The sequence below is a fragment of the Schistocerca piceifrons genome, chromosome 5 (assembly GCF_021461385.2).
Source record: "Schistocerca piceifrons isolate TAMUIC-IGC-003096 chromosome 5, iqSchPice1.1, whole genome shotgun sequence".
Taxonomy (NCBI): domain Eukaryota; kingdom Metazoa; phylum Arthropoda; class Insecta; order Orthoptera; family Acrididae; genus Schistocerca; species Schistocerca piceifrons.
The window spans coordinates 232,302,431-232,328,979 of record NC_060142.1 but is presented as its reverse complement, the minus strand read 5'-3'; the positions used below and the strand labels follow the sequence as shown (position 1 = coordinate 232,328,979).

At 38.3% G+C, this 26,549-nt stretch overlaps 1 protein-coding gene across 2 annotated transcripts in view; it reads right to left on the bottom strand.

Annotated features, from left to right (window-relative positions):
• The window catches only part of LOC124798420 (adenylyltransferase and sulfurtransferase MOCS3), a 200,505-nt gene that overhangs the window by 10,501 nt on the left and 163,455 nt on the right, over positions 1-26,549 (bottom strand). The window contains exons 8-9 of one of the 2 annotated variants that reach the window (XM_047261820.1): positions 9,746-9,983; positions 1,076-1,262 (exon numbers count right to left, since the gene is read on the bottom strand). In XM_047261820.1, the coding sequence (XP_047117776.1) occupies positions 1,108-1,262; positions 9,746-9,983 (393 nt within the window). In that variant the 3' untranslated portion in view covers positions 1,076-1,107. Of the gene's footprint in view, positions 1-1,075; positions 1,263-9,745; positions 9,984-26,549 lie in introns of those variants that run through there. The other variant, XM_047261821.1, reaches the window with a different exon arrangement.

Sequence of the window (26,549 nt, the reverse complement as noted above, 5' to 3'; positions counted from 1 at the left end):
AATTAAATGTACAATACAATGTTTATACAATAATTGAATTTCATCAGTTCTTACAAAATCACAGATGTGTAATAGCCAGTAAAAACTCATCAAAAACTGAAACTGATATCTGGGTACACAATAATCGAGCTACAATTCAAACTATACACCAAAACACGTATTTTTGAGACATGTCTCCTATGTGTTCATCCAGAAAAAAAGCAATAATTGATGAACAAGGTGAATTAAACTGAAAACTGTGAAGTACAGTGAAAGGCGTCAGAATCTAACATGTTGGGTGTGTGTGTTTTCCTTCTGTGGCCAATGGCAGTTTAACTGAGTCAAGTAAACTTCACTCTACGTTTTGTAGTGATGATTTCACTAGTGGGTTTTCAATTATCAACTTTGCGACTACTTGTGAATGACCCCTGTATGGACTGTGTGCATTTCGATGATTCATTTCCTTGGTAGTGTGTGATGTATGCTCACAGTATGCCATTTAAAAGCAACAATCCACCGAAAGTATAGCACAAATACATCACACTTATCATTAAATGTCAATTAATAAAGCATCAATTATATAAGGTTACAAGAGACTTTATGATAAGTAATTCCAATACAAAATTCAGATGAGTAAGTTGTAGTGTAATGGATAACGTCATGGTTAGCTGAGTTAGATATTATAGGTTCACAACTCACTGCATGGTAATATTTTTTTTCCAACTTAGCATTGTTATCACACGCTGGAACTTTGTTATGATTGTAATACAATAAGTTCTGCAATAATCAGTTTTATTTAACATTTCTGTCTCATTAGACAACAAAGGATGAAATAAATATCTGCCTGTTTATTTCCGATCTGTGGTGGTTTCTGAGTGTGTGGTCAGGCAGGAACCTACGAGGACAGCTTAAATTGCTGCAAGTGGAATGATGAGCAATAACATTCATATCCTTCCTTGTCATAAATATTTTGCACATTGTACAACCACAAACATATTCCCCTAAAGAGTTCTTGCTACAACTGAGATCCTCCTGTCACTAGAACATCCATAAACATCAACTTGGCACTATAGCGATCGACAAATTGACAGCCTTGTTCCTTGTCACCTTTTCATCTTCATGGCACCATCATGTCAGAGTACACCAATTCCTAAAACAAGTAGTTTGAAACGTACTCGGCCCATCATCACTGTGTGGTGAAGGTAAATGTTGAAAGTTGTGTTGGCAACACCAGTCACGGATTACGTCAGCATTTCCTCTCTCACCTCTCACATCTTCCCTCTCTGCAATGGCCAAAAATATTCCCTTACTTCTGCAATGGCCAAAAATATTCCCTTAAACCTGCCACCACCCACCGTGCAAACCGTCAGTTTTTTATGCCACTTATATAACTCATTCAGTCACATCAAATGTCAATAGGAAGAAAACGAGATGAAGTCAAGCTAGACATTGAGAAAGAATGTAGAATTGAGTAAACCTTTTAAGGAACAAACGTAAAATCAGGTAATTTTTAGTTTTGATCTTATGGGTTTCTCACAGGGGGTACGAATTTACGGCACAGAATTGCGAAAAACCTAAACTTGGAGAACATAAAATCAGAGTTCCACTGTACTGTTATTGTTTCATCCTGGATTTTCCATTGTTTATTATGAATGACTGCTTCAGAGATATCGTCTGTGCTCTGTACCTTCACTTTTCAACTAACATTCGCACATATTGTGCAAAAATTAATAAAATCATACAGAAAAGAACCCACAAATAGTAAGATAATAATTCTCTGTAGAGATATGCAGCTACTTTTTCTTCAGTGCACAATGATGGGAAAGTTTTAATTGTAACTTTTTATTTACTAAAATAAGTAGTGAATTATATTCTCTTCAGTATCAATGACTGCAGAGCACTGGTAGTCTAATTTCCTATGAAGTATTAGTTAAAGGAACAAGAAATTTGAAAATAATACTGGAACATAATACCCTACGCCATACACAACAAAATTATACAGTGTGATTCAGCTGCCCCTACCAATGGATTTTGTGCAACCCACACCACCTTCTAGAACCATTTCATATTCTATTGCTCATTGCACACAGATTATTAGTCCTACAGAAACAAATGAACACAACCTTCTTGTAGCAAATATAATGTAGTTAAAATTTGTATTGGGATATGGTTTTCGTGTTATTCAAGAGAAACACATCTAAAGGTCAGTTTGTATGATTTTCTTGAATAATTTGAAACTTATAGCCTCCAGCAAAAAATGTATCACAGAACAAAATTTAAGTACATTAGATTTCCTACAAAGAGGCCCTGTTCATTTTTTATGTACAACTAATAGCTTGCATGTAGCGAGCAAGAGAATGTGAAAATCTTTCAAATGGTATTTGAAGGCACTGTGGGTTGTATAAAACCCTTCAGTAGGGGGAGTTGAATCACCATGTATATTAGATTATCTTTTAGAATGAATTATGCAGACTGTAGGTATGTTTTTAGACCTGACAAAAGCATTTGATTCAGTAAACAGTAAGTTACTTCTAAAAACACTGAAGTCACATAATATCAGGGATCTATCCATGCATCTTCTTGGCCACACACCTGATGAATTATAATCAAAATACGGAAGTGACAAAGAAGACAGTTGACAGGATTGCAAATTTTCAATCTATTAGTAAATAAATGTTATGTGACATCTAATCTGGTATGAGCCTTTCAATCCGATGCCATTTTGGCAGTAACTGTGTCGATTTTTACTGCTTGTTTACTAAGGAGTTTCTCATTTGGCCTCAATGATGTGGTCACGAAAATTGAACCTAGGGCCTCTGCATTAGAAGTCACCAATACTAACTAGCAGCAAACCGAAGAGGCAATGAAACAGTAAAGCAGGATGTTCTTTAGGACTGAATTATGGGTCTTTTCCTCTTGCTTGTACCTGTTAAAACAGGGTACAACCTAAAGATGACATATTAAGATGCAGGCAGGCACAAATAAAAAGACTCTTACACATAAGCTTTAGGACACACCCTTGCTCAGAAGAAGACAGATAAATACACACCATTCATTCACACAAGTAAGCACACTTCATGCACACATGACCGCCAACTCCAGCTCCCGGACCAGAATGTAAATGTAAATGTGAATGTGTGTATCAATGGTGTGTGTTTCTCTTTCTTTTGCTGATGAAGGTTGTGGCCAAAAGCGTGCGTGTACGTGTCTTTTAATTGTGTCTGTCTGCAACTTAAAAGTGTCGTCTTTATGGTAAGTAGAAATCTATCTTTTGCTACATTGTTGATATTCCACCCTGGAGTTTCCATTGCTTGATGGCCCAATCTAATTCACACAAAATGAGCTACACAGATTGTACAACAATCTTGTTCTATGACATATTTCATTGAAATGTGAAAAGTGTTGTGTATGTGGAAACACTCCAGTATTAGATGGACCTACTTCGGCAAACATGCACAAACAATTAAAAAATTCAGCCACCATTATGAAAGAAAAAGATACTGAAGAACCAAACAAAGATAAATGGACCAGCGTAACGTACAAAAAAGACAGAGAGAAGCATTATAATAAGACAGAAAGTGAATTCTTTATTACAGGTGACTCATTGTTGAAAAACCTAGCTGTTCCAAACTCCAAAATCAACATTTGACCTGGAGTCAGGATGCATCAATTGCATGCACACCTAAACAATATCTTAAACTCAAGAGAGAAAACAGCAGATAAGCATAGCAGAAATCCAAAAGGCGTTTTTATCCACGTGGGAACAAATTTGCTTCAAAACAACTGTGAGAAAGAAATTGTAAACCACACAAGGAACCTCATCCGAATGGCCAGAAGACTCTATTCAAATTCCAGAATAATAATAAGTGGCATTGTGTATAGGAGATCGATGAGTGACAGCTATGTGCAGAAAATAAATGGCAATATTAAAGAACAGTGCAATAAACTAGGAGTCATTTTTATTGATCCCAACAAATTTTGAAGTGCAAAGTCTCTTGCCAAAGATGGTCTACATCTAAATAGGTTGGGCTCAAAAATATTCAGCAAGATGTTCATAGATACTTGCCAGGTCATAAAAAATAAGGGAAACCGATAAGTAGCGACGGGGGTGAAATTTTTCATTGAGCTGCCACAGACAGGCAGGAACATTTCATGTATGAGAACCCATATGAGCAGGAACTTTAGCAAAGAAAACTTGCTAACATTTAGTGAGAAGCTAAAAGAGAAAACTTAGCCTTTTGATCATTGTAACTCAAGAGATGAAAACTTTGAGAAATTCTTAAACAGTTTTCTTGGTGTCTTTAATGAAACATTTCCACCTAGACTCTGCAGCAATAAAATAACAAATAAAGTAAAGTGCTGGGACATAAAAATTTCCAGAGTAAGGAAATGGCAACTGCACAGAGAACTAAAATATAATAAAGATATTGATTTCATTAAATATGTTAGAGTCTATAAAACCTTATTTAAAAGAGTTGTCAGGCAGCAAAACAACTGGCAAATAACAGGCTAATTTTAAATCAGAAAAATAAGACAAAGGCTGTGTGGTCAGTCATTAAAACTGAGTTAGGTGTTAAAGCCTGTAATCAAGAAATTTCAAAAATTGACACTGAAGGAAATACTATTGTAAATCCAACTCAAATACCAGGATACTTTAATGAATTTTTTTATAAATATAGCAAAGTCAATGCAGATGTAACAGATTATCACAACAAAGTAAATCCCTTTGGTCTAGGTGAAAACTCTGAAAACTTTACAAAATTCTTAAAAGTTTCTGTGAAGGATGTAGAAAATGCTATTCTAACATTAAGAAACAAAAAATCTGCAGGTTAGGATGGAATAACCACCAAAGTTATTAAAATGGTACCACTAGCTCAAATAATAAATCAATGTTTTGAAGAGAGCTGTTTCCCAGAGGTACTGAAATATGCTTAAGTCAAACCACTCTTCAAGAAGGGATCAAGAGAGATCATGGGAAATTGTTGTCCTATCTTGATTCTCCCAGTCCTATCTAAAATATTTGAAAAACTTGCTGATGCACAAATCAAAAACTTCATTGCAAAATATTATGTTATTCTAAACAATCAATTTGGTTTTCAGCAGGTGAAAAGCATCATAGATGCAGTAAACAGGTGTCTCCTGCAGATGGAGACGAAACGTTAGGTGGAAATTTTATACATCGACCACGACCTCTCAGCCCGGAAGTTTCAAATGAAGACAACACCGGCCGTGAAAGCCTATATTGTAAGATTAAGAATGCCCACAACAACCAAGTTATAGAAGAAGTTCACTCAGTCAAATTCTTAGGTTTAAATGTAAATAAAAATTTGAGCTGGCAGGCACACACTGAATACCTGGCAAACAAACTGAGCAGCTTTGCATTTGCAATGCAAATATTATCAACTGCAACTGACAAGGACACACAAAAAGTAGCATATATAAGCTACTTCAAATCCATTATTAGCTATGGTACTGTTTTTTGGGGTAACTCGACAAACATAGTGCGAATACTAAAAATACAGAAAAAAATCATTTGAAATATGTGCACTGCAAATCACAAAGAACCATGTCGACCATTATTTACAAAACTTAAAATATTAACTCTGCCATCCTTATACATATATGAGATTATTATATTTTTGTACACCAGACATGAATTATTTGAGGGAAACCATTTTGTCCATTCACATGATACTAGAAACAAAGAAAATTTTATGCTCCCCACCCACCGCCTCAAACCGTTTGTCCAGGGACCTCAATAAATGGGAATGAAAATTTATAATAAATTAAAAGAGAACAAGTTGATGCTGATGAATTTAGGTTCACTTAAAAGAAAGCTATATGAGGTACTGACAATGAAGTGTTATTACTCAGTGGATGAATTCATGCGGAAGAAACTGGAAATTTGATCTGGATACAATGTGTTACACATTCCAAGAAATATCTTTATACTCTTATTATTTATTGTAGTGCTATTATTTACTAATGTAAAAATCATTGTGACTGTTTTATAAATTTTTGATATGCCTCCTGTACGCAAACCAAATGAATTGCAAATGTAAGTCCATGAGATGAATAAAACACAATTCACAATAGTATCTTAGCAACTGAAATTGCTTCTTAGAAATGTTTTGATGTGTACATGTGTGAAAATCTTTGGTAAGTGTCATATTAATGTAATATGTCGGAAAGTCATATTTACCTTGAGGCAGCTGACAGAAAAATTTTGCAAGTTTGATTGGGAATTACACATCACCTTCATTGATTTTTGACAAGTTTATAGCAGCACTAACTGCTCCATGTTATGGAAAACATTGAGGAATTATACATCCCATTGAAATGTATCCAACTACTGCAGGTTGCTACTCTCAATCAACTTGTCAAGAATGGTTTGGCAACCAACTATTGGCACTGTTAAGTATTCAAAATAGGTGGTGGGGGCAGACACAATCCTGGCATTCAGTGATGACTCTGTGATACTGGAAACACCAAGGAGCAAGTGTGTGCTGATACCTCCTGATTACTCCACAATGCAAAGAAAACTGCATTGTTGGTGAATGATGATTTCATAGTGTGTCATGCTGTCAAGCTCTCCTTCTGTTTGTTGTCGTTGATAGGCATACCACTGAATGAGGGGATCCATACTGACTAATAAAAATGAAGTGACAAAAGAAGAGCATCATTGAATAATAAACACAAATCGCATGTTCTTAAGTCTGAACACTCTATTCAAGTCATGTCTAATAAAATGGAAGAAAGAGATTCAGCTGTACATGACAGTAGCATGGCCAGTACTTTTATATGGTGGCTAAACCTGTGCGACATCAGCAACATCTGAAGAAACAATCAGTGCCTTTGAAAAGAAGGTACTTCAAAAGACTTACAGACCCATCTATAATACCACAGAAGGTAAGTGGGAATGAAGAATGCAAGATGACCCATATGAGTGGTTGGTTGAGAAAGCTGGGTGATGTTAGCTACAACTTCAAGAGGAAGGTAGTTCAAAAGATCAATGGAACTGTCTGCGATACAATTGTCGGTAAACGGGAATGAATAACGAAGAAAGACCTAAACCAAGTGTCTGGAAAGCCACACATTGGCCTAATATTAGGTCAGAGAAGGATACAGTGGTTTGTCCACTTCTTTTGAAGTGATGAATCCCTCCTTAACCAAGACCTCCATTCTCAACCTGCTGAAAAATGGCCTATGGGACATCCCAGGATTCAATGGAAAGATTGAGTACTAACAATCCTTAAACAAGTGGATCCAACAGTGATGGAAGATGAAGCCAGAGACTGACAATGATGGAAGATGAAGCTGGAGACCAACAATGGTGGACTTATATCAGCTCCTCTGTTGTGACTGACTGACTTCCCTCTATTGTGCTTCATTTATAATTTTTTATAGTGTGAAGTTTTTCCATTTCTTTCTTCTGTTTCCTTCTGTAGGCATTAAAGGCCCATTAATACAATAGGTAACGATGAAGACAATGTGGGAAAGTTAGTACTGTCTTATGTCCCTGGCTTAGCCAGCTGTCAAAGCTAGTCCCAAGCCACACATTAGGAATTTTACACAACACAATAACATATCCTATTTATGGTGCTATGCACTGGATTTACACTTAAACAGAATAACTTTACATAAGAACAAAATTAACATGACTGTGGTCTGATTTGTCAACATCACTAAGCCATGAAAAGAGAATGATTTCAATGCAAAATTAAAATTTTTTTATATAAAAATGTTTAAATATATTCAAAGAATTTTAAGTGGGATTTTGAAAACTCAGACAACAGTAGCATATTACATATGTTGTAAAACACTCCAAATAAGAAGCAGTAGCATTTGAAAGTATGGTTAAAATTTTAAATGGAAAGCCGAAAACTCAGACAACTGTAGCACATTTCATATGCTATAAAAAAGTCCAAATAAACAGAAGTAGGATTTGAATGGTATGGTAATAACTGTGTAAAACAGATATAAGATGTAGCAGTTGTATGCAACACATACTTTCCGGTGTAGTTACTATAACAGTATTGTTTATGAGGTTTGCACAAATCATTGATTCAATGACTCCATGGGGGAAAATATAAATAAATAAATAAGGTGGCTTGTAAAGTATGGGCGTAGATGTAGTTAGAAATATAAAACAATGGAACTAATGAAAAACAGATAAAACATTCAGGGCAATAGCTCATATGGTCCATCCTCGGAATGCAATACAGCAAGGATTATTTGTGGCATGGATTCAACAAGACCTTGCTAGGTTTATGGAATGTCACACCAGATGTTTATGCATAGTTCATAGATTTCCCATACATTATGGGCTGGTGATCTTTCAACATGGAGATGGGACCCGCCAACCTCCCAGCTGTTTCTCTGGGTTCCTACCAGGCAAATCTGGTAGCCAAAAGAGCAAGGTGAGTTCACTATCATGGTGCTCAAACAACTGTAGCTCGATTATGACCTCATGATAAGAACATTTTTCCTATTACAAGAGGCCACATTACCAACGGGGAAGACATGACGTATGTAGTGATATAGGTGGTATGCAATAATGTTCAAATAGTTCACAGGCAGCTGTGGTGCCTTTAATTATTACCATAGCTCCAATGTAAGCCGAGGCAAATGTCTGTCATAGCATAATACTGTCCCCGCCAGTCTGTGACTGTAGTATGACACCTGTTTCAAGCAGATGTTCGCCTGTATGATGGCATATCTGGACACAAACCACTGACCTGGTGTAACAAGAAATGTGATTCATCTGAACAACTGACACATTTCCATTGATCCACAGTCCAAAACACATTTCTGGAGAGCCACAGTGCACTCTTAATGATTCTGTGCCCACTAGAACTGTAACTGACAATGTCATTGGACCAACATGGGAAAACATGGGAGTCATCTGCCGTGGAGCCCATGTTCAACAATGTGCACTAAACAATGTGCTCCAAAACAATTGTGGCTATACCAGCATTGTGTCATCAGATATGCCACAGATCCCTGTTTGTCTTACTTCACAGATCAGGAAAGCCTCTGACCTCCACTTTCTGTGATGAGGTATAGACGTCCAATATCTTGTTACCTAATCAGGATTTTTCCATAGATACATACGACACAGCACACAAACACCTGACTAGCTTCACTGTTTTCTAGATTCTTATTCCAAGGTACAGGGCAACAACAAGAGGAGATAAAGAAGAGGGAAAGTGTACTTATGTCAGCAGATGATAGGATTGGAATATACATAACAAATAATTGAAGAAATTGGGTGTAAGTGCTGCTTTGAGGTGAAGATATTGGCACGGGAGAGAAAATTATGGTAAGCTACATTAAACAAAGCAGTTAGCTGATGGGAGAAAATGCTAACTGCAGCACCTGAAATTGATTGAAGAGCACAATTTCATTCCATTAACTGTTTTCATACTATATGACTGACAGCTGCTATTTCAGTTCAAAACTTATTTTCCCAACACAGTGATATTGTGTGGTAAGAGGGATAGCATATTAGCAGTCAGCCAAGAGGACTATCATTTAAACAGCTTTTCTGGCAGTAAAGACAAAAATATTATGAGCTTCTTTGCAAAAACTATCGATTTCATACAGCTGATGAGCAACGGTTAAGTTTTAAGTTACCTTACTGATGAGCTTTATATAAATTTAATGGGCTTATTAAAGATAGTCAAACATCTATAGAAAAAACTCAATATATTTATGACTTAAATAGATTTCATCGAAATGTTTTTCCTGTTGTTTCAATACTGACCTGGGAGAGAAGAACTTTTATTTCTTTTTGCGTCAATATGTTGCTTTATGTCACACAGAACAGTTTCATTGTTTAACGTGTCAAGTGGAATATTTATTGCGTTGTCCAAGTGGCATATCTCATATTCCATTGGAGGCCTTACATCTACTAAAATATGTGGTTTCCCTTCATTAAGAAATCTTCTGTATTCCAAAGGTGTGATCCTGTCCCTAGCATCTAGTAACTGAAGCTTATGATCCTGAAAAAGCAAGAGACAAAAATCAGTACAATGAAGCACATAAAAAAATAATAATTGTGATATACGCCCTTAAATTATATATTATCAATACTGAAGATTAAACATTTCACTCATCACTCATAAATAGACTACTTAGTGATATGTGCCTCCTTGTATGATGGCACACAACTGTAGGAACATAGTAATGCATGAGCTGTAGGGAGCAAGTTTTTACTTATCATGCTGGACCAAAAGTTCATTATTAGATTTTTTTGTCGTACATGTGTCAGGTCTTACACCATTGTTCTGGGTTGCATTCAAACCTCTCGATATGAGTGACACAGTGTTGATTGTGAGACATTCACCAGATAAGGACGGTAAGCTTTGTGGTCATTTTTGAGAGAAGTAGGTCACCTTTCAGCACCCTCACAACCTTAGTTTCATTTAATATGTAAACAAAGCAATATACGTAGAAGAACTCATGATGGAGATCTACCACACACATTTACATGTCTGCCACAGCATCCACAGGTTGTACGACGGCAACAGCAAACCACTACCATCAAGCCCTAGATCATGGTTGAATACAGTGGTCCCTTCATTATTTTAAAGCTTTTTTTAGCATGAAACTGTCAGGTGCTAATTCATAAAGTGACGAATCACAAAATGTTTGTTGCCGAGGAAATTTAATTATGGTGATTGCTAACAGACCTTTAAGAGGTTACATAGTTACTGCATGGGTAATACAGTGAGAGTTACACTGAACACAACAGAGTATAACAATACCATCACAGTGACACCTCAACAGTCATTCTCCAGAAGTTGTTTATGCCACTGCATCATGGGAGAGACAATGTGGAATCTGAAAGAAATGGGGAAAATTCTGAAACAGGCTGCAGCCTTGAGTTACTCCATAACGCATATAGAACCCAGATATTGATTCCTGGTCTGGCACTCAGTTTTGGCTTCACATACACAACTACAGGTTATCAAGTACTGAGACAATAATGCTATATGACAACAGTTCTCAAAATGTAGCAGCACCACGAAAGTCAATACTGAAGGAAGAACAAACGTTTATTTAGGCAATTCTTTCCCATGTTTTCATAGTGAACTGGAATGTGAACCAGTATTGAAAAACTGCAACTGATATGTGGCAATTCTTCTCCTTTCAGGGTCACACTTCAATAAGTACAGGTAAGAAAGTAATTCTTTTGAAACAGAAAGTAGCTCCTGGCACTCGTCAAGAACACAGTTACTTTGAAGATTATTATATCCACTTAACTAACAGTACATTTAGCTCTAGTATGAATTGGGTTGATGGGTATTTTGTAAGTTCTCACAAATCTCCACAGTCTGCGCTCTTTCATATCTTGCTACACTAGGATTTATGGTATAAGAGTGATACTTCAGAATAATTTAGTCTGCAGACTATGTTCATTTCCAGAATGAGAGTTTCATTTTACATGAGGCTACAGTGATATTAACGTTCTTGTCAAATTATAACTGTTTTCCAGGCACGTAATCAGTTTTAACCAGTCATGGCGGTTCTTTGCAACATACATAGTGAATGTTTCATTCTGGATCCAAGCTCTAAGCTGTGATTAAATTATTCCCCACAGGTCATTTCTCTCAGGAATGCTAGGCCAATAAAAGAACCTACGTACATCATGCAAAAATAGGACAGAATTACTGGCAGGCTGAAACTTCGAACCAGTCTATGAAGTAAGCACAGATGGCTCCATTGCAGAATTGCATTTATGCACAGGCCAGATAGGCCATGGCTGAGGCCACTGAGAAGGTAGGGGATACCGAGAGACCTCGATCAGCACTGACAGAGAGAGAGAGAGAGAGAGAGAGAGAGAGAGAGAGAGAGAGAGAGAGAGAGAGGTGGGGGGGGGGGGATTTTGAAAATATGGAAGTCAAGCCATCAACACTGTCACTAGCACAGCATGCAGTTCATTGTTGAGATCAGCTGGAGTGCGATTGTTAAGGTTGCTGGTCGCAACTGGTATTTCAGATGTGGATCACAGTTAAAGATTCTGAGGTAGAGCCACCCAACATATATCTTAAATTATATTTTTCAATCATGTATTACAGAATTTACATTATCAGGAAGCACATAAGGTTTTTTTGTCCTTAGGTGATTCTCCATTCAATCCAGATAACGATAACTGTAGGTGATAGTATGTAAATTCCCCAATCAAACAGTAATCATGGGTGAAGACTTTAATCATCCAACAATTAATTGGGAAAATTATAGTTTTGTTTGTGGTGTGCTTGATAAGACAGCCAGTGAAACTTTACTAAATGCCCTCTTGAAAACTACCTACAACAGATAATAAGGAACACCACTCATAATGGAAATATACTGGGTCTAATGGCAACAAGTAGAATTGACCTCTTTGAGGACATCCACAATGAATCTGGTGTCAGTGACCATCATGTGGTTGTGACAACAATGATTGTCAAAGTATAAAGGACAACTAAAACAAGCAGAAAGATAAATATGTTCAGTTAACTAGATAAAAAATCAGTAATGTCATATCTCAATGACAAACTTGAAACTTTCAGCACACTTTGGGAGCATATATAGAGCACTCTGGTTCAGGTTTAAAAGAACAGTTGACCACACAGTGTATAGGTATGTACCTAGTAGAATAATTCATAATGGGAGGGAACCTCCATGGTATACAGTCACTGTAAAGTAGCTTCTAAGGAAACAGAGATTACTGCATAATAGGTGTAAAGCATAAGGCTATAGATAGAGAGATGTTGAATGAAACATGTTTGGCTGTCAAGAGAGCAATGTGTGATGCCTTCAATAACCACCATAGCAGAATATTGTTAAATGATATTTCACAAAATCCAAAGAAATTCTGGTTGTCTGTAAAGGCTGTTAGTGGCACCAAAGTTACTGTCCAGTCTTTAGCAAATGAGACAAGAAATGAAATTGAGGGTAGCAAAGCAAATGTTGAAATGCTTTACTCCATTTTCAAATGTTCCTTTACAAAGAAAAACCCAGAACTGCCCCAATTTAATCCTCATACCACTGAAAAGATGAATGAAATAAGTATTTGTGTCAGTTGTATTGAGAAACGCCTGAAATCATTAAAATTTAAGAAAGCTCCAGGCCCAGATGGAATCTCTGTCAGATTCTGTACTGAATTTGTGTCTGAGTTAGCCCCTCTTCTAACTATAATCCATCATAGATCCCTTGAACAAAAAACCATGCCTATTTCTTGGAAAAAGGTACAATCACATCTGTCTACAATAAGGGTAGTAGAAGTGATCCACAAAACTGCTGTCCAATATCCTTAACATTAATTTGTTGTAGAATCATAGAACATATTCTGAGCTCAAAGATAACGAGGTATCTTGAACAGAATGACCTTCCCAATGCCAAGCAGCATGGATTTAGAAAACATTGTTCATGTGAAACTCAACTCGCACTTCTCTCATGTGACATACTGAAATCTTTGGATCAAGGCACCCAGGCAGATGTAATATTTCTTGATTTCCAAAAAGCATTTGACTCAGTATTGCACCTACACTTGTTGTCAAAAGTACAATCATATGGGGTGTCAAGTCAAATTTGTGACAGGATTGAAGATTTTTTGGTAGGGAGAACACAGCATGTTATCTTGGATGGAGTGTCATCATGTGGTGTTGAAGTAACTTTGGTTGTGTCCCAGGGAAATGTGTTGGGACTCTTGCTGTTCGTGTTGCATATTAATGAACTTACAGACAATATTAAGAGTAACATCAGGGAGATGATGCAGTTATCTATAATGAAGTACAATCTGAAAGAAGCTTCATAAATATTGTCAAATCTTCAATGTGGTGGAGGGATTGGCAACTTGTTCTAAATGCTCAAAAATGTAAAATTTTGCACTTTACAAAAGGAAAAAAAGCGTAGTGTCCTATGACTATAATAACAATGAGTCACTGTTGGAATCTGCCAACTCATACAAATGCCTGGGTGCAACACTTTGTAGGGATATGAAATAGAATGATTACATAGATTCAGTTGTGGGTGAAACAGGTGGTAGACTTCGGTTTATCGGTAGAACACTGAGGAAAACCAATCTCAAAAGAGATTGCTTACAAATCATTCATGCGACCAGTTCTAGAATATTGCTAAACGTTTGTGGGTCCCGTACCAGACAGGACTAACAGGATACTAAATGTATACAGAGAAAGTCAGCACAAATTGTCACAGGTTTGATCAATCTGTGGGAGAGTGTCACAGAGATACTGAATGAACTGAAGTGGAAGACTCTTGAAGATAGATGTAAACTACCCCCAGAAAGTCTATTAACAAAGTTTCAAAAACTGACTTTAAAAGATTACTCTAGAAATATACTACAACTCTCTACACATAGCTCACAGGGATCGTGAGGATAAGATTAATTACTGAATGCACAAAGGCATTCAGACAATCATTCTTCGCGTGCTCCATATGTGAATGCAATAGGAAGAAACCCTAATAACTGGTACAATAGGATGTACTCTCTGCATGCACCTCAAGGTGGTTTGCAGAGTATAAATGTAGACGTAGATTTAGGACATTTCCCACTCACATTTAAATACTGACAATCAAGATTTTTAGAAGACTTGATATCAACTGCTGTTTTTCAAACAGGTAGTAAACTTACACATATGCCTTGAAACGCATTGTAACAGCATGCTAAGTTTATAAATGTTTTATTAGAGTGCGCTGAATATGGTAAAATTCATGTCACCAAGTAGCAACAAGTAGCAAAGATAAGGCAAAATAAGTGAGCGAAACATGTTGTTACTTTCAGCAGCTAATAAGATCCTTGGTTGCCAACAATGTCTGCCTGAAAAAGTTCATTATTTCAATGTTTCTTTTTGTTGTTTGAGGTCATTTTGGAGGTTTTTCCAAAGTGTGTAATAGATGGAACTGTCAAAAGCAAATATTTTGAGACAACTGATTCACATTTGAGTTGACATTACTTTTGTACCATACCGTAAGACACAAACAACAGCGCGGCCACAATGAACCAAGCTTATTTTTCTTCCACATATAAGTGAACAACAGTTGAGGCCACAGACACAAACACAGAAACAATCCGGGCACTGATATGAGCAGTTGCTGTCAGTAAGTATGCACAATATGAGGGTGAGTGCTTGCTGCTCTGCACTTATAAAGAAGAGGGGTCTAGTAGATAGTGCAGCAGATACCGTGCCATGTTTTCAAGTCATGTGGCCCACCAAAGGTGGCCTCTGGCGGCCGACACATGCAGATGCTGTTGGTGGAATATTTGAAGTGTAGTGTGCAGGTGACCTGGTGCCAGAGTGTGTATCCAAGTATTACATACAGGGTTATAGCACTCCTCCCCTCTTGGGGAAAGGGTGATGGGGGTGGCAGCAGGAGATTCCGGGCCAGAAAAAGTGAGTAGGGGCATGCCCAGCAGCTGCCCCAGTAGCATAAGAGAGGACCGGAGACAAGGGCACTGGTAGCATCTCAACATCTGTTTCTTTGATGTGGTGGAACTGTGTAAATGGCGAAGGTGCTGGCTATTAAGTCAGAGTGCCAGGGATGCCAGTGTTGAAGAGTCCAAAGGCACCGGCCCAAGTCGCCAGTAAAATTGCCAGTGACAGCAAAGTATCATGGGAAGGCCTGGCAGCAGGCACTGGTGGGCAGGACTCCAGAGGAGAGGCACAAGACGGTGACATCCACAATGAAGGTGGGTCAGCCGTTGTAGCATGGACACCCCATGAGGCCAAGACAAGTGCTGAAGAAGGAGGTGGAGGCAGCAGAGGTGAATCCACGTCCCTCACTGCAGTGCAAGGACACAACTGGCCATGGCGGCACACCAGCAGCTTGTCACTGGTGAGCAGCACGCAGAAGCAGTGACCTTGGCAACCACGGATCACGGCTGGAACCACTTCGGAGGGCGGTCAAACTCCCAAGCCCACATCATGGAGCCAGGAGCAGGTCATGATGAGGACCACGCCGAAGTTTGCTAGTTGGGTGACATGAGTTGATGCTGGAGGGTGCATGGTTGGAGACCGTGGAACATCTTGGCCGGAGTCCAATCCCCCTCAAAGTAAACCTGTAGCAACTCAAGAAGTGTGTCAAGGCATTGCCCGTTGAGGAGTACATGACATACTTCTTCATTTTCACCTTGAACATGCAGATGAGACATTCTGCCTTGCCGTTAGATTGGGGTCAAAAGGAGGAACAACTGTGTGCGAAATCCTTGAAGACCTAAGTCACAAACTGTGGATCAAAACCTATCAAAAGTGCATACGGCAATCCCTCAACAGAACAAATTTTGGAGAGGGCCTGAATCATGGCTGTGGCTGATGTCTCAGGATAGCAGATAACTTATGGAAATTTAGAGAAAGCATCAACAATCGACATCCAGGAAGTATTTATGGAAGGTCCCATGAAATCAAAAAGGGCTAGTTCCCATGGATACGGCAGTGGGAGACACAGACAGAGGTTCGCTCATGGTGCCACCTGGTGAGTAGCACACTACCGTCAATGCCGGTCCAAAACGTGCTGATGGGCCAATAACTTGTTACATGAGACCCCCACCACCAGTGACCCTGACGTAGGAGACAAAACACATCCCATTGTAGGGTGGCTGCCATTACAGCCCACACATAGCTAAGAGTACAGCTCCATCATAGGCGGTGACACAGATATAAGTAGTTATGCAAAGGATCAGAAGCCCTCTCCAGCGGCTTGTCAGGCCAACCATATTGAATGAGATGAATAACTTGAAGCAAAACCGGATCAGCAGTGACAGCAGCTGCAACTCAGGAGCTGATAATAGGAAACCCTTCCACTTTATTGGAATGTTGTGGGAAGGCTGAAAAGTATTCCACAGTTATAGCGAGACAGAAAAAATGTGCTGCTTTGTCAGGATTGTGGTCAATAATGAGTTGGAACTTTGTACCATACAAGAACACATGAAATTATGAGGGCATAGACAATAGCAAGCACTTCCTTTTCAACATGGGAGTAGCATGGCTCAGTGGAGTTGAGCATTCCTGACATTAAGCTATCAGATGTTCTGAACCATCCTCAAACTGATGTGCAAGAATGGCACCGAGACCATACTAAGAATTGTCCATAGCCAAACCAGGTGGTAGCCAGGATGGAAAGTAGCCAAACAAGGAGCAGAATGTAATTTAGATTTCAAAAACGTAAATGTGCATTTGAAGTCCGGTGTCCACTGAGAAGGAATGTTCTTGTGGAGGAACTCATGAAGGGGATGGGCCAATGCGGCTGTACCCAGAATAAATTTGTGATAGTAAGAAATTTTAAATAAAAATGCTTGGAGTTCTTTGACATATGTAGAGTGAGGTAGAGTTGTGACCACATACAAATGAACAACAGTTGAGAACACACACACACACACACACACACACACACACACACACACACACACACACACACACACAGACTGACAGACAGAAACAATCCAGGCAATGATACAAGCAGTTGCTCACAGTAAGTATGAACACAATATGAGGGTAAGAGCCTGCTGCAATGTATTTATAAAGAGGAGGGCTCTGGTAGATGGTGCGGCAGATGTTGTGCCATGTGCAGAAGTCATGTGACCCACCCCCAAAGTGTATTGCACTGGCGGCCTTGTGCTATGGTGTATATCCAAGTATTACACACAGGGTTATAGCGGCTTTGATTGTCATCCCTACATGTACATCAGCTATTATTCTTTTTTAAAAAGCAGACTATCTAACACAGTATTATGTACAGGGGCACAGCAGCTTTGATTGCCATCCCTACAGACATCAGGTATTATTCTTTTTTAAAACTTGGACTAACAGTAAGCAGAAAAATGATAAGTGCAGAGTCCACAATAAGCTCCATTTCAGTGATCAATACTGTATGCAAAGAGATAACTTTCAAGTGCAGGACCCATGATATGTTTCTTTTAAGTAATTCAATTACATTTCTTGCAAAATGGAAACTTAATTTTGCAGAGTGACAAAAAATGTATGAAAGCTATCAAAAGTAGAAAACAATTATGATCTGTGGGGATTGAAAAATCTCTGTACTAGGGCACTGTTGTCTTTAAATACACTCTAGTTCAAGTGATACATAATAACTCTTCAACAGTTGGCAGTATTGGTATTGTTCCGTAGCCTCTTCTCTACAGCTCCAGTTGGTGGGAAGCCTTAGCATTGAACGGTTTTCATTGAATTCTTGACAGCAGAAGGTGTCACCCCAAATGAGATTCATCAGAGAATGAGAGCAGTTTATGGTGATTGTGTTGATGTCAGTACTGTGCGTCATTGGATGAGTAAGTTTAAAGATGTTGAGGTGGGAACATTTGACCTGCATGACACACAAAGAGTTGAACATCCTGTAACAGCAACCACTGTGTTTCACGAACAAAATGTTAACAGATTGATTCAGGACGAGCGTCGTATCACTCAGAGAGAAATTGCAAGCACATCGGCATTTCACAGGAACAAATGCGTTGCATTCTTGCTTTGCTTGGCTATTGGAAGATCTGTGCACGATGGGTACCCTGGATGCTGACTCCTGAAATGAAAGCACACTGACTTGAAATTTGCCAGGAACTCCTCTTGCATTATGAGAATGAAGGTGACACCTTTCTCCATTCAATTGTGACAGGAGATGAAATGTGGGTACACCATTACGACCTGGAGACGAAACATCAGTCTATGGAATATCGACACAAAGACTCACCCCAGAAAAAGAAATTCAAGACCCCAGAAAAAGAAACTCAAGGCGCAGCCCTCAGCTGGAAAAATCATGGCCACAGTGTTCTGGGAAGAAGATAGTGTTATCCACGTTGATTTCCTAGATCGTGGAACAACAATATATTCAGAGCATTACATCACAACGCTGCGAACTCTGAAATTATGGCTAACAAGGGTCCGAAAGGAAAAGGGAAATGTTTTCCTGCAGCATGACAATGCCAAACCACACACTTCACATGCCACCACAACAGAACTCCAGAGACAGGATCTCATCACCATACGACATCCTCCATACAATCAAGATTTAGCACCGTCTGACTGCCATCTGTTCCTGATAATGAAAGAAGATCTGCGGGGATATCATTCTGCTTCTGATGAAGACTTGAGAGAACTGTGAGACTGTGGTTGTGGAAACAGAGTGTCGACTTCTTCCATGATGGCTTCAGAAAACGCGTTCATATTTGGCAGAAATGTATCCAACTGGCGGGTGATTATGTGGAAAAGTGAATATTGGCAATTAAAGATCACATTCTAAGGATTATTTCTCCATTTGATTTACTAAGACATTCCCATCCAAACCCAATTAATGAAGGTGGAGGCATTACTTTTCATTCAACCCTCATACAACACAGAGCATTAAGCTGTTAATATAGTTAATAGCGTGAGAACAAAACTGGTGACAATAAAACAGTATAAAGCTAAAACAGTTGAAATAAAAAAATCACCTGGATCAAAGAGTGATGATCAATTTGATATCCAACTTATCCCGATCACAAATGTCACCCTCACATCTACATACTCCACAACACATCTTATGGTATGTAGCTAGGTAGGGTCCTATGCATACTACTATCACCTTCTTGCTTTCCTGTTCCAGCTGCAAAAGGTGTGCAGGAAGAATGATTGCTGATAAGCCTCCACATGAGTTGTAGTATCTCTAGTTTTACCTTCATGGCATTTTTATGAGGTACACATAAGGACAAAAATGCCTCTCCTGTAGTTCTGATACTGAAGCTGAAGGAGCACCTCTGAAACACTTTCACCATATTAAATGAAACTGTGATGAAACACGCTGCTCATCTTAGAATCCTCTTTATTTCCTCTATGAATCCTATTTGGGGAAGTCTTCGACTGATAAGCAATGCGATAGCTCAAATGAGGGTTTCATAAACTACCTCTTCATGGTTGGGCTACACTTCCAGATGATTCTTCAGATGAATCTCAGTCTGCCATCTAGCATTCCTATGATTGCTTTTATGTGGTTATTCCATTTTAAATCACTGCACACGCATACTCACAGATATTTAAGCTTTTAAGCATGACACTCGTCATTTGGCGGACCAATACATGTGTGGCCACATTACCAGGACCATCATATCATGGACCAATAAAAGCATGCTTTCACTACAAAGTGAAACAAAATTTTCAAGCTACCCATCATTACCACCACAGAGCTATAAAATGTAACTCAGTAAATCAAAGTTTCAGTTCTTTCCTTTCTTTGTTCCTTAATTTGCAGATGATTTATTTTGAGAAGTACATATTCACTGAAATGATAAATTAAGAGTCACATTTCTCTTTCTATACTACAGTACATTGTACAATAATGTAATGACATATATAGAGTGATCCAAAAATACTTTTACATACTTCAGGAACAGGTTCCTTACACTAAAGAATTTTTTGTATTATTAATGAAAATTTAAATTCAAAATCTCACCAGGTACTACCTAATATGTTCAATGTACTCCCTCAAAGAAGGCTTTGTCACTGTATCTATTGTGTTCTAGATAGTTGTGCGCTGCATTCATTCATAGAAGGCTATGATGCAGTGTATTCAGTGTATCCCAGATAGAAATATGGTGTGATGGAGAGTTGTTTACATTTTGTTATTCATCATAAGTTTGTCTTCAACATTTCAGTTGTGTACACATATTAACTCAGATAACCCTGACGTCCTTCTGGAAGGACGACGTCACTCACTGTTGAAATTATTTATTTTTGCGAATAACACATTGTTGCAACGGACTGTGACACATTGTTATATGAAGTAGGTATAGTCAGTTGCGCACTGTGACAGTCAGTTTGACACTGTCGTTCATAGTGAGTGAGAAACTGTGTCTTGAAAATAGGGCCGATTTTACCATGGACGAACTAACTGACCTTGTCATCGATGGGTATGTAAATTTTCTTTCATAGTGCGTCAATAATTCTGAAACGTGTCATATAATATCTTAAAGAATTAACCTATATTATTTAAGGGTTCATATTACGATTGAAAGTTTTCGTCAGTTGTAATTCAATAATGTTTTCAACCGCCCTTCCAGACGGACGTCAGGGTAACGTTTTGTCATTTTGTATTCACAGAAATTGATGTACACTGATGGAACTTTTGGACATGTTAGAATCAAAAGATGAGGAAATACCTAATACTGGTGTGAATGTAACATTACACCCTCCTCTAAATTCAACTGACGACATAACAGATGAAGATTCGGGTGCTGAAGAAAATCCAAGTGTAGATAAATTACCAGCAAGTCAACTCAATGCTACTGCGCTTTGTGATTTAGCCATTTCTACCAATGGTAATGCTGTGAATGCAACAAGGAAACAATCCTTTACATCTGATGTTCTTCCACAACTCTCCAGCAGTACAAAAACAGCAACAATAACAACAACAACCACAAACAAACTAGCAAGACTATTGAAGAATAAAGTTCTAAACCTCAAGAAATATAACTGGAAAAGTGGTGAAATAGTTAACCCAACATCTGTATGGCCTCTAATGTTCACAGTTGCAATGAAGAAAGGGCGAAAGCTGCTTGAATATTCCCAACAGTTTTTTGATAACAAAGTGCTTCAAATGATGGTCACTCACACAAATCAGTATGCAGGCAAGAGAAATAGACTAGGTGATTGTTCAGAAGATGAGATGTTGGTGTTTATTGCAGTACTTCTGCTAAGTGGATATGTCACAGTGTCATGCAGAAAGGTGTACTGGCAATCATATAAGGACAGTCACAACGACCTCGTAACAAATGCCATGCCCAGAGATCGATTCGACTTTGTCTTTTCCAATTTGCCTGTATGCAACAATGACAATTTAGATAAATCAGACCGTTTACTATGTATGCTGAATGATAGATTCAAACAATTTGTGCCTCACGTGCGGCATCATTCCATCGATGAATTGATGGTCCCATACTTCAGAAGTCACAGGTGCAAACAATTCATAAAAGGGAAACCAATCTGATGCGGATTCAAATTTTGGTGTGGAGGCACAAGTGGTGGCTATATTATTTGGCTCGAACTCTACCAAGGAGCTGACACATGTAGTAAGGATTATGAAACGAAAGGTATGGGGGATGGTGTGGTAATGACTTATGTTGACCAGTTACTTGCACATGTTCCATATCGGATATACTTTGATAACCTCTTTACCAGCATTGAACTACTACATGAACTAAAAGAGAGGGGTGTGGAAGCAACAGGAACAATAAGAGGAAACAGAGTTAAGAATTGTACTCTATCATCTGTAGATAAAATGATAAAAGAAAATAGAGGATCATATGAAGTTTGTTCTGACTCAGCATCCGGGATTTCCATTGTACGTTGGAATGACAACAATGTTGTTACTTTAGCCACTATGCTCTGCTGCAAGATTTTCCAGGGAACAAAAGAAAAGGGTTAGTGTGCCTCAACCTAACTTATTACACTCCTACAATACTCATATGGGAGGCACAGATCGAGCTGACCAAAATGTATCCCTATATACATGCTCTATAAGAGGGAAAAAGTGGTATTTCCCGATCACTGCACATTTTATAGACATTGCAGAGCAAAATGTCTGGGATCTTTACAAGCACAACGAAGAACCCATAGATCATCTGACATTTCGTTGTCGAATTGCAACTGCAATTCTTGAAAGTAACAGAAGAGTCACTACCAGAAGAGGACATCCTAGTAAGAGGGCAAAATTAGATTCTAGATTTGATGGAAGAGAACTTTATGTTGCTGAATTACCAACAAATGAGATAACAAAAAAGAAGCAGCAGCTGAAATGTCGAAGTTGCCACAAAAAAACTACTACTATGTGCATAAAATGTGACGAACCACTTCATGTTTGTTGCTTTTTGTCTTATCATACTAGTACATAAAATATTTGTATAGGTTATTTTCTTTGTTTTTTGTATTTATTAGCTGTTTTAGCTCATATTTCAAATTTATTTATGTTTATTTGAAAGTATAAAAACCAAAACAAGTTAATTGTGCAATGTCATATACTTTAAAAACATGTTCCCTTATTGTCTTGACGTCCTTCTGGAAGTATGCCCATTTTTGAAAATACCAAATAAAAATAAATACTCAAAATTGTTTTTACTTTCTTCCTTACAACCTTGTGAATGAATGTAGATAAGATATAAATCATTTTTGAAAAACAAATAATTCAGGACTATCTGGGTTAAGGTAACAAAGCGTTCCATTCAATTAGTAGGAAAATTTGGATAGCTCTTCGGGCTGTAAATTCCATCTGGTACAGCTATACAGCCTCAATGGCGTTCCCACTTGCACAGATGTACATAAAAATCATGTCAACCTGCTCACAAAATGAATATCTCACCATGGTTAAACAAAACATTTTAATTACCTCACTATATGGGAAATAACTGTAATTTTGAAGGCAGACTAATGACAAATGTAAACAACTCTCAACGACACCACATCACCATCTATGACACAAACCATCAACGCATTCTTTGAATGAGTACAAGACACTACTGCCTAGGACACAATGCATACAAAGAGTCAAAGCATTCTTTGAAAGACTAAACTGACCCTTTTGGGTTGATCTGGAAAGCTGCTGATTGTAAACTTTTATAACAACTAAAAAATGAAAGATTTTTTCACATATGTTTATTTGAATTTTTTTCTTTGTTTGGGTGCAAGGAAACAGCCCCCAAAGTTGTAAAAGAAGTTTTTTTGAATCACCCTGTATATAATAAGACTGATTACCAATAATACGTCAGAAAAAACATTGACTAAACCATCGATCACTTAATATAAAATAACATTTTTTATTATTGAGTGAAGCTGGATGTTCCTATTCAGAATGGAGATGTGGTAGCACATTCTCATCACTGTTATATAAAAGTAATTCATGTGTCAAAAATAATGTGCACCAATAATTTGTAGGTTAGAACTTCACAACCAATGGAAATACATACTTCTGACTTAGCCTGTTTGCTTCAAAGCCCAGAGTCAAAAGAAGGACGGGAAACATGACCTTTGTTTCATCACACCTAGTCTCTTATCATGCATCCATCCACTGAAACATTGTTTCTGCACACAGCAGTGCTTCATCATGTGAGGCCACACTGTACAGCTAATACCAGTCTTAAAGAGTTAATGGTTGTGATTACTTCTGGTGATTGTTCAGAAATCATGCAATTATAGAAAAAATGGTTTACTTTTATCTACATGCAATATGTTACAATTGAGTGTCAACTACCAATCTGCGCACCAAGCATTGATTCCTCTGCACTTCTGCCTCCATTTTGCTGCAATTTTGTAATGTTGTGATGTCAGCAAATACAAAAGTATCATCCTTCAACAGCCCCATGGAATTTCTGGTGTTATTCATGTGTATCAATACCACATAAGATGGAGCCTGGCGATAGTTGGTAAAACACTGCACAATTTTGGAGAATGCCGATAGCAGTTGCACAGGACAGTGCCACAGCCAATGATCTGCACCAGGGATAGGTCTCCCCCAGCTGCTGAAACAGATGACCTCTGCAGATGGGACATAGGACTGTCCCACAGCAGCCAAGCAGATTCAGTTCACTTGGTCATGGGCTGAAGACCAGATTACGCCATGTCCTGCCATTCTCACGGTGTGTTTAATGTTCTTGTATGTTGTTGTGAACATCGGATTATTATATTGGATGGTACTTCAGGACTGATCAAAGTTGAATAAAGATATGTTTACAGATTATTTGTGCAAAGTAATTATTTGCCTTTGGCCAGATCTCTGCCAGCAACAGTTCAATGCTCCGCTATTCCTGGCAACCTGTCTTCCTACACTAACATCCCATGGGGCACACAATTCAATTACTTTTTTTATATTTGCCTTTAATTTGGAATTTAGCTTCTGTAAGACTCAACACTTACATATGGCTACTAATACAAGCTTCCAGTTGGACTTGTAGAGTGTGCACGGACAGAGTCGCATGCTCAAGACATACAGGGTGTCTCAAAAGAAACTTTACATCTGAAGTGTCAAAATAAAATAGAGGTTGAAGTCTTTTGACAAAATCTTTATTTATTATTGGAATATACAGCTTAGGAGTTTACCTCTTAAAAATAATGTCATTTAACACAATCCAAATGGCAAAGGCACTCATTTAAATGATGAACAAAATTTTGCATGACGGCTCAGCATGTAGGCACTGAGATGGCAGACACTTCACCATGGATATCTCATTTCAATTGCTCCAGAGAAATCAGACTATTGACATACACTTTAGATTTGACATACCCCATAAGAAAAAATCCATGGGGCTCAAATCTGGACTACAAGGTGGCCAATTTAAGTCATTCCTTCTGGAGATCAATTTGGCAGGGAAAGTTTCACGAACTCGCAGTATAGTCACATTGAATGTGTGTCCTGTGGCTCCATCTTGCTGTGGCATCTGCCTGGGGGCTGGGTGCTTGTGTTGTCCTCATCATTTTGTCATCATCACCACCACCATTTGTGATCGTGGCTAGATTGGATTGTGTAAAAAACAAATTGGACTATGTAAAAATTGGGACTTTGTACAGGTGCCGATCACTGAGCAGTTGAGTGCCCCACAAACCAAACACATCATTATCCATTTTGCTGAAATCATGTTCTTTGGCTATAACCTTGAAAGGTTTGCAATTCAGGCACCATAAAGTCATTTAACACTGACGCAAAATGTTCCAAATTCACTGTAACTCCACGACTGTTCCTGTACTCAAAAAAGTACGGGTCAATTATTTCTTGATCTGACAATGCAGCCCATACAGGAACTTTTGGTGAATGAAGAGGTTTCTCATGCTTCTGTTTAGGATTCATTGCCCTCCAGTAGCAGCAATTTTGCTTATTGATGTGACTGTCTGGGTGAAAAGTAGCCTCATCAAAAAACAAGATGATGTTAAATGAAGGACACTCAGTCACATCATTAATGAACTGCAGTCTATGTCTGGTATCCTGAGGTTTTAATTCTTGCATCAATTGAATTTTATAAGGGTTAACTTTAAGATCTTTTTGCAGAATTTGGTGCAATGATGATGTATCCACATTTAAAGACCTTGCATGCTTAAGAAAGGAGAGGTTAGGATCGTCATGAACAGCCCGATTTACACTCTCCATGGATTTGCTCATTCCTGATGACCTTGGTCACCTGGATTCTAGTTTAGCCAGTGTTGAACTGGTCTGCTCAAATGTTTTGATCCAATCCTGAGTAAGGGGAACACTTGGAGCATCACTTACATTATGCAATCCACAATCACTGAAAAATTGCCTCTGTGTTATAGTCACTGAATCACCATTTTTGTAAAATTCTTGCACACATAACGCATGGTCAGCTCCCGAGATGCACTCCATGTCAACGGAATACCTAAAGGCCAAACAAGCGACGAATGTACCCCACACTCTCCTCTGATTTTTTGCACATGCATAGAGAGCTCTTCAAATATAAACTTTCTTTTTGGACACCCTGTATAGCCTGCTACCTTAAAATATGTCCCCCATGCTTTTAGGGCCAGTGTACAATATATCCTATGACTGTAAATTGGGGGAATGACTAACGTATTCATAGCTCACCACCT